Source organism: Rhinolophus sinicus, linkage group LG03 (genome assembly GCF_036562045.2).
Source record: "Rhinolophus sinicus isolate RSC01 linkage group LG03, ASM3656204v1, whole genome shotgun sequence".
Taxonomy (NCBI): domain Eukaryota; kingdom Metazoa; phylum Chordata; class Mammalia; order Chiroptera; family Rhinolophidae; genus Rhinolophus; species Rhinolophus sinicus.
The window spans coordinates 12,175,579-12,189,097 of record NC_133753.1 but is presented as its reverse complement, the minus strand read 5'-3'; the positions used below and the strand labels follow the sequence as shown (position 1 = coordinate 12,189,097).

The 13,519-nt window shown below is 42.9% G+C and overlaps 1 protein-coding gene across 4 annotated transcripts in view; it reads left to right on the top strand.

Annotated features, from left to right (window-relative positions):
- The window catches only part of TDP1 (tyrosyl-DNA phosphodiesterase 1), a 74,589-nt gene that overhangs the window by 12,460 nt on the left and 48,610 nt on the right, over nt 1-13,519 (top strand). For all 4 annotated transcript variants that reach the window (XM_019744840.2, XM_019744831.2, XM_074327054.1 and 1 more), the window contains exons 6-10: nt 1,320-1,354; nt 5,958-6,050; nt 9,583-9,750; nt 10,213-10,291; nt 13,047-13,232. In XM_019744840.2, the coding sequence (XP_019600399.2) occupies nt 1,320-1,354; nt 5,958-6,050; nt 9,583-9,750; nt 10,213-10,291; nt 13,047-13,232 (561 nt within the window). The remainder of the gene's footprint in view (nt 1-1,319; nt 1,355-5,957; nt 6,051-9,582; nt 9,751-10,212; nt 10,292-13,046; nt 13,233-13,519) is intronic.

Here is a 13,519-nt window from a genome sequence, read left to right as displayed (position 1 = left end):
TCAGACTTGCTAATACTATTCTTCACAGGGTTGTGCCTTTGTCCCCAGGAGCACCTGTTAAATATTGTCAGTTGAAGTTATTACCATCCTTATTTTTGTGCTTAGACTTGCCCAAAAGCCTACAACTTATAGCAAAACTTCCACACATTGGGCCAAGTCGCTTGACCATTGCTTTTTCTGAGCCAAATAATCAATTTACAGAGTGGCAGTCTTCATTCTGATTTTGTAATTTTAGAGACATGAAATACAATTCCCTGCTCTCTCATCTGTGCCCAGACCACACAATGCATGCTGGTCCGTGAGCATGCTCAGAGTGTAAGAGCATAGTGAACTGGCCCACCTGTCTGAGCATCCGCAAAACAGGGCTGAGTCATACTCACCTGTGTGTGCCAGGTTGCCCATCACTGCCCGCAGCAAACAGCTCCACCCCTCTGTCATGTGGTTGGGGGGAGGGTACAGCATGGGTTTACACCCATAAGCCCCCTTTCCTCAGCACTTCAAATACTTTTTTTCATTTACTCCTGACAACTCACTGAACCCCCTAACAGTATGCGCATTTTAAAGAGGAAAAAGGTGAGGCACAGAGATTGAAATTTTTTTCAAAATCATGCAAAGTTGTGAAACTAGGATTTGTGAGTTCCTAACTGCTATTTTGACGGTTCTATTTTATTTTAACTCTTTCATAGCCTGAATCTTGGGCATATTCTGCTTAACCATATCGTTGGGCATGTTTTTGCTATAGTAGGTGTTAGATAAAATGTTTTACTTCACCCAACTCCCCATTTGTTTGTAAAGGTATTTTATAACACAAAAATGGATTTAACATATTACCTCTCTATTTTCAGCACTTTCTAGGTTACTAATGTAAAAAAACGTCTATTTTAACATCATAACACCAGTCTTTCTGCTGCCACAACATTCAGTGTTTCTTTTAAATATACTCTGAAAACTTTTTGTTTCTATTAATTTCAGTGCTAGCCAAATATCTCATTTTAGAACTTTGCTTGAGTCTCATTTGTTTTCATTCATTTTTTGACAACTAAAGAAATTAAGTTTCTCTGATTCTAATTACTATAATTAAAAATGCAGTATGTATTGAATCATATTGAGTAACTTGTTTAAAAAGTAAGTTTTTTTTTAAAAAAGCCTTACCGGATGCTATTATAAAAGTTGTAATGTCGATCAAGGGCTTGTCCACTAGAGGGCAGTAAAAGCAGTTTAAAAAATACCAAGTTGACCTGACTCTTCTAATTTCCAATAGGTAAAGATACTGAGGGTTTTTTAAAAAAATAAGTGACTTGACTTCTTTTTCATCCTAGGCAAAGTTGGATATTGCATTTGGAACACACCACACGTAAGCAATTTTTATGAAATGGGGAGGGTATGATTTTAATAGACCAAAGGACGCAATTCAGAAAGTGCCCTTGTAAGAACTCACGTGATGATTTTGCTGGGGAAAGAAAGCTGTCAGTAAGGAAACAGAGGAAGTGAAGTTGTTTTCTAACAGCCTTAAATCAAAGTACTGGGATCTGGCTTTCAACCTGAAAGTCTGAATCTGTGGTGTGGTTTCTGATTTCTGTTTAGGGCGTTCCTTATAGAATAGAGCAGTTGTGTGGTCCATGGTTATAGGTTACTGTGTTAGTCGCGTGCCAGTGGATTCCACTACTTTAAAGAAAGTCTTATGATTTTTATAAGAGTCTGGGTTGCATCAAAAAGAATATTGTTAGGTCAGCTCCATGCTGTGATTGAAAGAAAAACTATTTTACAAAAAATTGTCAACTTGAGAGGCTGATGCCTGCCCCTACTCAAGACAACTCAGACATTTATTTTTAATGATTGTCTGAGACATTGCAAACCACAGACAGGAAAAACTTTTCTGTTACTTCCTACTTGACACGTCATACCCAATTGTCAACTTGCCTCCCATTTTAGGTTAGTTTTACAATTGTTTTTGCTGAGCCCTTTTACATAACTGGTTCTATAAATGAGAAAAGGAATAAGACAGGGTTCTCCCCGTTTTATAAATCATACTTCTCTAGAAAGGATTTGTGAAAAGAATGTGACACAACCTCATGTTTCTTCTAGACCGTAATGGAAATGGGTAGCTGGCTGCTTCAGGCATGTGTCTGTAGGGCAGAAACGAATCTGAGAGAGTGGGGGGAAGTTGTCCCCAGTCTTGCTGCGACTACTGTTTTCCTGATAGTACGGGGACCTAAATTGAGGCCGTCCCTTCTTTCTCTTTGTACACTTAAAGCTAAATTTTCCCAATCTGCTTTTAAAAGAGGGAACCACAGCGGAAAGAGTTGAGCCATCATATTATAAAAGGATACCCATCAGCTCTGTATTATCTGGTTTTAGATGCACTTGATAAAAGTTGCAGCGTTTACCAACCATCCCCAATCGGTAGCTTCCGTGTAATTAACAGGACAGGCTCTGAGGATCGTTGAGCGTGAACTCCATCCAGCACCCAGCTCCACTGTAAATTATTCCATACAAGGCGCCGAGCGCACAGGATGCCACTTTGGGCAGAGGATACAAAATGGCCTTGAATAAAGCAGCTCAGCATCTTAGGGTTCCCCAAGCTGTGTCACGGGAGATACTGATGGGTAGCAGTAGTCAACCTGCCATGGGTAGACCTGCCAGTAATGGGTAACCCCAAACGAATCTTTGCCACCCACCCCTTAGCTGGAACCCTAGCATAAATATCTTACCAATTCTAAGATACATTCGGCAAGTGCTCTCATTTATTTGGGTTTTAGGCATGATTTCCTGGACCCCAGTGCCCGGTTCCTGTGCTGGCCACACGTGCTGTGCCAGCAATCAGCATTTCATGGGCAGGGTGACACTGCACCTAATGTGCTAGCAAATCAGGATGCCTGCTTCTCTGTCCCTCTGTCCGGGAGGGACCGACGGTGCTGGGCCTGGCCAGGATCTAACTGGTATTTGACTGAGCCCAGAGCTGCTGTCTTTTTTTAATGCTATTCAAAAATTATTTGGTCCTTCCTTTTCGTCTTAGAGACCAGAGTTCCCTGAGTACGCAGTTTTCCTCAGGCCAGTGTTGGAGACAGGACCAGAACCTATTTATTTTAACTTGTTTTTAATTTATTTTTGTTTGCTCCCTGCTGAAATGGACTCATTGTTTCCTACGGTCCATCTTCGCCCCGCCTCTCAGTACACACACACACACACACACACACACACACTTTGCAAGTCCATGCCTCCTTTTCCTCCCCCCCCCCAATACACACTTTACAGGTTAAACCCAGCCGAGTTCTGCATTCAGAGCTGTAAATGCCTAGGGGAGTAATTATAATAGAACCTTTCCTAACCCCATATCTGTGTAGTTTACATTTTGTTAAAATGCTGGTATTTTGTAGGAGATTGAACTTGTATCTTGCAATTACTTGCAGTTGCTCGTTTTGAAATGTTTTAGGAATTATTAATTAAATATCTGTTACATTCTTGAGACACAGCTCTGGGGATATAAAGTGTTATATCCCTAATAGTTTTTGTTCTTGCAACTTTTAGTCGTTTGGTGATAGAGGCAAGACAAACATGAATTAGAAAAGGAAGAAAATCTCCCAGCTCCTGGTGATGGAGCGCAAACCGCCTCCCCGACTAGACAGAGGGGAGCCACCACAGTAAATAGGAAGTGGCCGTGAGATCGCGTGCACGTTAGCAGGCACGTGACGGTGTGCTCCGTGCAGAGCCCTGATGGCCCTGAGAACCCATAGAGGAAGCCAGAGCAGCTCCGTGTCCATCCAGCGTGCCTGTCTAACAGGGACCCGCCCACAGCATGGGTGGGCAGGCATCTTTTCGCTCCCATCTGGAGTCCTCTTTCTCCCCTAGACTGCACTGTCCCCACCTCGCCCACTCCCACGCCTAATAGCATGAAATGTGCGTGGCCCGGTCCAGCCCCACGGCAGCCGTGCACGGTGAGAGGAGGATCCCAGCACGTCTGATCCAAACAAGCTCTTCCTCTGGCTCATTTTGTGACCCGGATATTCCCATAACCTCTCCCAGCCACAGATTCTGCAGCGGTAAATGGAAGCGATGACACTCTCTGGGTCACCGTGCGGATTCCCCCTGCTGGCATTCTGTACAGCTTCTGGAATAGTGCCTGGCACATACGTGCTCTGCGGACGTTGCTTTTCTTTCTCCCCACACAGAAATAGCGTCAAACTTGCAAAGTGTCCCTTTTTGCTGCCCCCACAACTCAACAGATAATATGCTGTCAGCATTCTTCAAGAGAAACCCCGTTTCTTACCCCTTTTTTATCCATTTTTAATTGTGACCTTACTGGCACATGGCATTTCGTCTATGAAAGGACCACGGTGACTCCCCTTAGATTGGTTCACAGTTCTGTTTGATAGGATTCACTGATATTAGTGTGAGATTTTCCTGATAATTGATGCCTTGATTAATGGAAATATTTGTGAAACTCGTATCATGAATTCATAACTGGCTTATGCTTAATTACAATCAGCTGCTAATTTGGTAACTGTGTATATAAATTTGCCCAGATTTCAGAGCGCACATGTCATAAATGGAAACAGGATTGGCTCAACAGCTGTCATTTCTCCAGCTTTGCATTAATTTACTATTTGCCAGCTTGGGTTAAATTCTCATTTTGGCAAGAGCTAAATCCATTCTGTGTTCTTAAATTCTTTCGTGTCTTTTTATGCCAACCCGGTCCTATCCACATAGTGTTGATGCTGCTGTTTACTTGAGAGACCCCACAGCTCACTTTGTTCCCCAGATGGGAGCTACATCAGTAAGTATTCAGTAGCATTGTGGCCTTAGTGGAGAAGATAAGTCAAGACAGAGTTACGGCCTGCAGGAGTACATCTCTGGCTGGGGATAGAGAACTTAGCTTTCTGAAATAATTAGGAAACAATCAGGAGACCGAAAATCACCCAATACTTGATGGCAAAGCAAAGCCAAGCATTGAAGGAGTAAAGGGAATGTATACCTGGGACTGTTCTACAGCCAACAAAATGCATATTGTATTTCATCCTCACAGTTACCCTTTGGAGTAAACAGGGTTGATCCTTCAGGCTACAAGTGGAAAACCAAGGCTCAGGGACCCGGAATGACTTAGGGATGTTAAATGACTTGCTTAGGGTCACACGGTTTCTCACGGATGAAGCCTGGCGTGTAGGTCTTCCAACTTCAGATGGAAAGCTCTGGTTTATATCCTCACACTGGAAGTGAAATAAGAGAAGTATGCCTGAGGACTGAAGGCCTGGGCCAGACGTGGGAGAAAGGGGCCTCAGCCAGGCCTGATTTGAGTTCATGGAGAAGAAAGGGGAAGACTGACCTCCAGCCCAGGCACACGCTGGTGACAAGCATGGCGGCTGTGGAGTATGAAAAGGAAGCCCTTTCAAATGTTTTTTAAACTGAAACCCACAAGAAGAAACACATGTGACATTTCAGTCTACCACACATGTCCATGCTGAAATGCCGAAAGAAGCCCCATGAACCAGTACTGAACTTCGTATATGCAACGTAGTCTTGAGTTTTTAATTTATTCAATAGAATAAATTCATTTAATAAATGCTGGTAATGGTACAGCAAGAGGTTGGGACTTTGAAGAACACTGGATAAGAAGCTTCCTATTGTCCCCAGTAGCGACAGATGATGCTAAATAGATAATAAGTGGCCACATTGGGGGTGGGGGCAGGGGGCGGGTTCTGAAGTGCCAGGACTGGCCACATAGATGGGATGGTTCCGAAGTTCATGGACCACCAGATACTCGGAGCATTTTGGAAGGTGGTTTTCTACCTCGTCACTTATGCAGACTTGATCGTGATAAGGTGTGGAAGAAAGGGAGCTTATAAATATTAAGAGTTTGCGGAATGTAAGAGTAATAATGCCTTTATTGCATTTATATTACAAAGGTATTACAGATTTTGAAAGTACCGTTAATGCCTTTTGATGCTTTTTCTTTTTTCAAGGAAAATGATGCTACTGCTGTATGAGGAAGGCCTCCGGGTGGTCATCCACACGTCCAACCTCATCCATGCCGACTGGTATCAGAAAACCCAAGGGTGTGTGGGGTTCTGTTCACATCAGAGCAGTGGCTATATGTGTTGAGAAAGGTCAAAAGCCAGAACATTCGCTTTTTCTTTTTTTTTAATTGTAAAAAACCCACACATATGGCATAGAAAAGAGGTAAACAGGAAATGCCCCCTCACCCCCACCCCAATTCCTCTCTCTTGAGGTAACCAGTGTTACCAGTTTAGAACATAATCATCCACAACTATCTCTATTATACATATAAACATAGATAAATATTTACACCCAGTAGATTTTTTCCTAGTTTTTACAAAAATGGGCTCATACACACTGTTTACAGCCAAGTACCTCCAAGTAGTTGAGACAGGAAAGAGGACGCAGCATAAAAGGTCTGAACACACTTCTCCAGTGAGACCCTTCCCAGGTACCCTTCTTGGTCCCCACTGGCCCCTGTATGCATGTGTACTCATGCTTGCCCATTCCTATTGGGTATCAAAGGACAACTTGGGGGTTAATTGTTGGCTTAAAATTTCCCCTCACCCCCAATCAGTGTAGTTTCCCATAAAACAAGTGTACACTGGTGTCTTTGTGAAGTCTTTAGTGTGTTCATAGGGTTGGGCCTCTCCAGGAGAACTGAACATGAAGGTTTTTCATGTTTCATTTTTATTACTGTTTGTCCTTGGTGCACATTTGCTACATCTACTTTTTGATCTTTTTTTAAGAGGGGGTTTGGGTTTATTTTTAGAGATATTAGGGATTTGCTCAAATCAAGTTTTAACCATTGTTCTCTCTTGGTAAGCCCTTCATGACTAGTTTTAATTTACCTTTTTTTCATTTATGCCATTTTATACATCTTTGCCTTTTTTTAAAAGAAGGTGAAGAGTTGGGTAATAGTCTCCTGTATTAGAAGAAACTCAGGCAATTCCTCTAACACCCTTTCAGGGTCCACGTTTTCTCCACTCTCTCATCCTCCTCTGCCAACCTTGCCTCGTATCATTGCCTAGCCTGGGCTAGAACTAATTCGGGGCGTAATAGCTCTCACTAAGCCCAAGTCCCACCTTAGGTTGAGCTAAAATACAGATGAGCCTCCGGCCTCCACCCTCTGGGCCTGCTTCGACCTGAGTGTGTATGTACAATAAGAGTTACCTGTCTTCCTTAAGACAGCCCTCCCAAGTTTGAACGATGGTCTGTTCCCTGAGCCTGACTTCTCGTTTCCTCTCCGCGCTCCCCTCCCCCACCACAGCAGGTGGCTTTGAGCCACATCCCCATTGCCTGATAGTTTTCCTTCAAACATGTTCTTGTTTGAGTGTCCCACTTAATACATGCATCTCAAAACGCGGTGCAATTCCGACTGGTTCAGAGTCAAGGGCCTCAACCACAGGACTCCTGACCTACTGAGTCTCTGGTTAACTGCAGCTTTGCTACCCCTAGACCTTCTAAGCCACAGAATTGGGTTTTGGGTTTGTGACTTACATGTAGCCCCATCCAAAAAGGAAATGAGATGACTGTAGCTTGTCTTAAGGCAACCATAATAAATGTAACTAACTGGATTTATCAAGTTGGTCCTCAGCCTTAAGTGCCTCAGAGAATCTCTTCCCCAGCCTCTTGCTCCGTCTGTGGTCAGAAGCTTGTGTTTATAGGTGGCCATGCTTCCTTGGGCTTCTCTGGGGATGGCTGCTGTGGGAGAAGGGGTTAAGGGTAAGGGCTCGGGTGTTAATTACTTTTCCTTTATTTAAAAATTTTTTTTAAGTTTCTTTAAAAGAAATTGACTAGATAGTAGCTTCACCTGGTTTAAAACTCAAAAAGTAGCAAGGGCATGAAATCTCCCTCCAGCAATTTTTTTGCAGCCACCCAGAGTGGGGCATTGGTACCTCCCGGTTTGTCTAGAGTCTGCTCTTTCTGAGACTTTGCAGTTTCATGTTGTTGGTTATAATTTTAAAAAAAAATTTCTTTTTTAAGCAGTTCGTTTGTATAATCTTCATAACTGGCCTACCATGGTGCTACTGACCTTTTCTGTTATACAGGTGTTCCAGCCATCCTTTCAGCTGCTTCTTGTTCTACCTGTTAATTTCTCACTTTTAAAATTATTTGGCCCATGGTGATAAGTTTCTCATCTTATTTTGTGAAATGTTAAAAATGCCTGACACCTCAGTATCCTGGTTTAGAAAGTCATTGCCATGTTCCTAATCCAGAGCCACTCTTGTGAGTGAACCTCTAATCTAGGAGGAGCCCCACTCAGCCGGTGGGCCCCGAGTTACTAGTGGGAGAAGAGCCCTTTCACATCCATCCAGCTCAGCGGTCGTTTTACGCAGAGAGAGGCAGACGTCAGAGAGGTTACTGGGCTTGCCCCCATGACAGCCAGTTAGATCTGGGCTCCAGTCTTTGTCCCACTGTGTTGTCACTCCGTGTGCGAGGGGTCTCCTCAAGGTGAGAAGGGAAAGTAAGACATGCCACCCTGCTAGAAACATGTACACAGGTCAGCAGACACACAGCCAGGATCCTTGTGGTTCTGGGTGCTTCGTGCCCCAGTGGCGTTTGTCTCGCTGGTCTCCTTTGAGGTCCACCAGGTGAAAAGCAGAATTCGGCAGTTTCTCTCTTGGCTTAATGGTAGGACTGTGGGGGAGGTAGCCGCAAAAGCGGGGAAGGCAGTAACAGCTCATACTCCCTGAGTGTTTCCTTACACTGGACACTTCATTACCTCGGGTGAAGCCCTGTGAGGCAGGACGATTAACCCAACTTTGCAGGTGGGGAAACTGAGCACAAGAATTTTGAAAGTATCCTTTTTGTAATTTACCATGGAGCAGTTCATAGAAGGATTGGGTTTAGATATGATTGTTTTCCATTTGTGGATATAATATAGAAGCTTTGGCAAAGGGCATTGTTTTCCTTTGGGGAGAAGGAATTGATGAGATGAAAGATGTCTTTAATATTTTGTTTAGTATATTTGAAAGTCTGAGGTTTTAGTGTTAATCTAATTTCATTAAATGCGGCATCTACTCATTCCAGCCACCAGAAAAGTATAGGATATGAAAATATCTCCAACTGCTGCAGCGTACATACCATGAAAATGAGCTTTTATTAAAAACATTTTTACCCACATATTTTTCTTAGTATAGATAGCTTGTATTCTTTTCCACTTGGCTAAAGAGCTACATTGACATAGCCAAGGGCAAAGTCTTGCTTGCGGTTACTGCAGGTGGTGTGGGTTTGTTGTAACAATTGAGAGGAGAGCTATTAACTTGTCATCACATCTCAGAAAGCAATACAGAGGGTGAGGAAAGGAGGAAGGTGTGAATGAATGAGAGGGAGGCTGGAGGGATTGGACTGGAAGAGGTGGGCAAGTCTAGATCTGCTGGGTGTTAAACTCACGATGAGGTGTTCAAAAATAATTCTGAATATGATGGAAGCTATTTGAGTCATGTGACCAGATTTATGTTTCGTGAGGGTGACATGTAGGTGGGTAGTGAGAACTCAACTCTTCCTTAGGGTGAGTGCATAATCAAGACAGAGGTATTATGGAGAGTTGCATTCCTGACTGTTAATAGTTGCATTTTCCCGTTCCAGAATATGGCTGAGCCCTTTGTACCCACGAATTGCCCATGGAACCCCAGGATCTGGAGAATCAACAACACATTTTAAAGCTGATCTCATCAGCTACTTGATGGCTTATAATGCCCCTGCTCTCAAGGAGTGGATAGATATCATCCACGAGCACGATCTCTCTGAAACAAAGTATGTGTCGTCTCAGCAAGCCGGGGTGCTTACAGTAGGTTACTACGCTGAGAGCCGCTCAAGGTCTGACAAGCAGGGGTCTTGGGAAGAGGTTGAGTGATACTTGGCTGTCCTTCCTGAGGTGATAAAAACAAGACTCTTGTTACCATCTGCATCTCCAGTTCTCAGCCACTGGAGTGGAGGCCAGTAAATCGTCCCCTTTCCCTAAGCCTCCTACTGGAATACTCTTAAAATTAATGAGTGCTTTGCCTGGTACCTTTCGCCTTGTAGGTATTCCACCATTCGTAGATGTGCCTGAAAATGAGTTTAAGTATCAGTTACTTCTCTGAGGACGCATCCTAAGAAAATGGGTTGGCTCTTAGATTATTTCATGATTACGTTAGTTTATATGTGTATTTTGTGATTTGGGGGTCCACAAATGACATCACTATGTTCTGTCACTTATATTTTATATCTTTTTAGCGTTTACCTCGTTGGATCAACCCCAGGACGCTTTCAAGGAAGTCAGAAAGATAACTGGGGACATTTTAGGCTTAGGAAGGTAAGAGAATTTTTACTATTTTAACATTTAAAAAAAAAATTCAATGTGTATTCTCTCTCCTTTTTTGTTTATAGTTATATATTTTGATGGCAGCATCGTACTTGTAGCAGAATTCTGAGCGAATAGCAGGCACATGATAAATTGATTGTCTAAGTTTTCAGTTTTTGATGTTTTGTTATGCCTCTTCTATAGTTGTAGTCTTTTCTAAATGACAAAAGTATATGGACTTCTAGTTTTTATATTTCTTGTAATAAAGATAATTAGGACTTCTCATTCATGCAGACATTTTATAACTTTTGATCAGCATATCAAGGACTTTTAACGTACAGATTCAACAAAGAACAGAAAATAGTGTTGAGTAAAGGTTACAACTGAGCTATGATGTATTGTTTACTCAACCAGCTCCCTTAAGAGAATTGTTATCTACAAAAACAACATTTGCTGCTGGCACGAAAATAACAAAGAAATGTCTTTAATAAAATAAAACAGCAAGCAATTAAAGATTAAAGTTGTCTTCATTTCCTTTTAGGAGACAGTTTACTGACCTTAATAAATTCCCGAAATTGCCTTTGTTGAAAAGCTTACATCTTTTTCTGTAAATTGCTTATTTAAGAATTCTCCATGGTTAATGAAAATTTAATTTATCTTTTAAAAAATGAGATCACAGCTGAAAGCAGGCAAGACCTTGAAGCCAATATCTTCATGCCTTGACCTAGAGAGAGAGCAGAGCTCACTAGCTAAGTGCACAGCTTTGCAGGTAGATGCCCATAGCTGGGTTCAAATCCTAACCTGTTACTTACAAGTCATGTGACCTTGGCTTGCTCCTTATCCTGCCTCTCTTGTCACCTATAAAATAGACGTAATAATAGTGCTTCACTCGCAGAATTGGGTAAGGATGAAATGAAACAGTGAGTGCAGGGCACATGTGTGTTCGGCAAGCATCAGTGGTTACTTGTTTCCAGACTGGAGGTTTAGATAGGCTGGATAACAGCACGTGCTGTGTGGCGTCACTCTGACCGGAAGGTGAATAGCATCTTCAAGTTTTAAAAGCAGGTTTCACACACAGTAGTTCATGTTGCATCACAACTACCTTCCAGGAGTGTTGGGATGATCAGACTTCTGTTTCACTGACATGTAAATGGAAGCACAGAGACTTTTCCGGGGCCGTGAGCCGACCCAGGCCAAGCACCAGCATAGGCACTGGCTCTTGTAGTTGTCAGCTCAGCCCTGTTTCCAACACCATGCTGTACCCAGAGTGGGAGCTGAGAGTTGTTTGGGCTTTTTGGTAAAAGTGTTTATAAATATTAATGCCTATGGTAATAATAGGTAATATATTAGATAATAAAATATTAAAAAATAATAATAATACATGTGAAACTAAACAAGACATCATTTAGGATTCGAGCTCCCCTGGGGCGGGAACTGCAGCGTATTTTTCTTGCTCTCTCCAGCCTCTGGGTAGACACTCAGTACAAGTTTAAGTGGGTAAGATTTCCGAATGTTTCCTGAATTGTTTCTGCAGCATTGCATAAGAATCAAAGCAGGAAATGCAGATCTGTCTTTTGCGGTGCTTAAAGTACCACGTATCTATGTAAATATATTCTTTCATTTTAAGAGCTACCTGGTGCCCTGTCACGTGTCGCGTCCAGCACGACAAGAGCAGTGGGAAGCAAGAAGGGCAGCACAGGTTAAGAAAGACAGTAGCCAAGAGTAGAGTGCAAGCGGGGCCAAGGGACTCAAGTCTCAAGGGCTGAGCCCGATAGGGCCAACGCATGGCTTTTATTAGTTAGGTGTGGAAGTAAAAGAAGTGAAGCTTGTCAATCTCAAGATCTGTGAATCCCATAGATTACAATAGGAAACTGATTTAAGCCAATCACCCTTGCCTGCAGGCAGTGGAACCGTAAGTCCCAGGATAAGTACTTCCCCAAGGGACAAAACCTTTATGCACATGAATAGATGGAGAGCACATCACTGAGTCACTTCCCCTGCAGGTTTGTGGGAAGGAATGCAGCCAGAGGCAGAGGTTCTCCTTAGCCCGGGAGAAGTGGGGGGCTGTGCCCACCTCTATCTACCCCGTGGGTTCCCCAGATGGTCCCCACATAGTTGTGTGTGGCTTGGGTTGCCCCAACCCATGGCGGGTCGTACCCATCTTTGACTAACCAGCCATCTTTCTGGGGCCAAACAGGGAGACACAAGGTGCAAGCACCAAGGTGAAGCAAAGTCCCTGAAGGGATCCGTCTCACAGACTCCTTTCTTTAGGGGCAGTTACGAGGAGACAGACGGGTAGGCTGCTGCATGACAACAGTGCCCAAGTGTTAAACCTCTTTCAAATGATAGCAGTCAAATTATACAATAGTTTGACCTTTGATGTACTGTGCAGGTATATTGAACAATTATGATTTCAAAGCACATAACCTGACATCATAAGATAGGTTGGTGGCTTATCTGACGTTTCTACTAAAATGGATCTTTCAAAAATTTTTTTTAATCTGGTTTTGTTTTGAATACAAATCCAGGAATTTTGGGAGAAGAAGACTTCTACCCATTTACTCCATTAAAATAAAATATTTTATATATTTTAAAAACTATTTCCCAAAGAAGAAAAAATTGTATACATGGATGAGAAATCAATCACTAATCCTTTCAGCATTTTTTGTTAATTAGGGAATTCAGGGGCAGAAAACCATGTTCTGAATCATGACAGCATTATTGTCCATATGTGTGAGTGACTGTCGCATTCACTGTTTTTCCACAGCTTCTGAAAGAACATGGCTCATCCACGCCCAAAGCGGAGGCTTGGCCGATAGTAGGTCAGTTTTCAAGCATCGGCTCCATGGGGGCTGATGAATCGAAGTGGTTGTGTTCCGAGTTTAAGGAGACCTTGGTGACGCTGGGGAAGGAAAGCAGGACCCCAGGGAAAAGTGTCATTCCTCTTCACCTGGTGAGTGTTCTGCCTCCTGAAGTTAATTATTGTTTAGATTCTCTCGTCCGGAAGGGACTGGACACTCAGTTCTCCTTGGCGTCGATGTTTTACTCAGTGGTGTTTGGGTGGAAACAGCAGTTATGGCATCGCCATTTGTGCTGGTTCTGCCATTCTAGCCGCGGACTAGCCTGCAGTTGTCCCTTCCTTCCTCAGGTTGGCAAGCCAAGCAAACAATACTTGGTAAAGCATTGCCAGCAGAGTTACGAGCCTTCTTATTTAGACCTGTTTGAATTAATAATTAATTT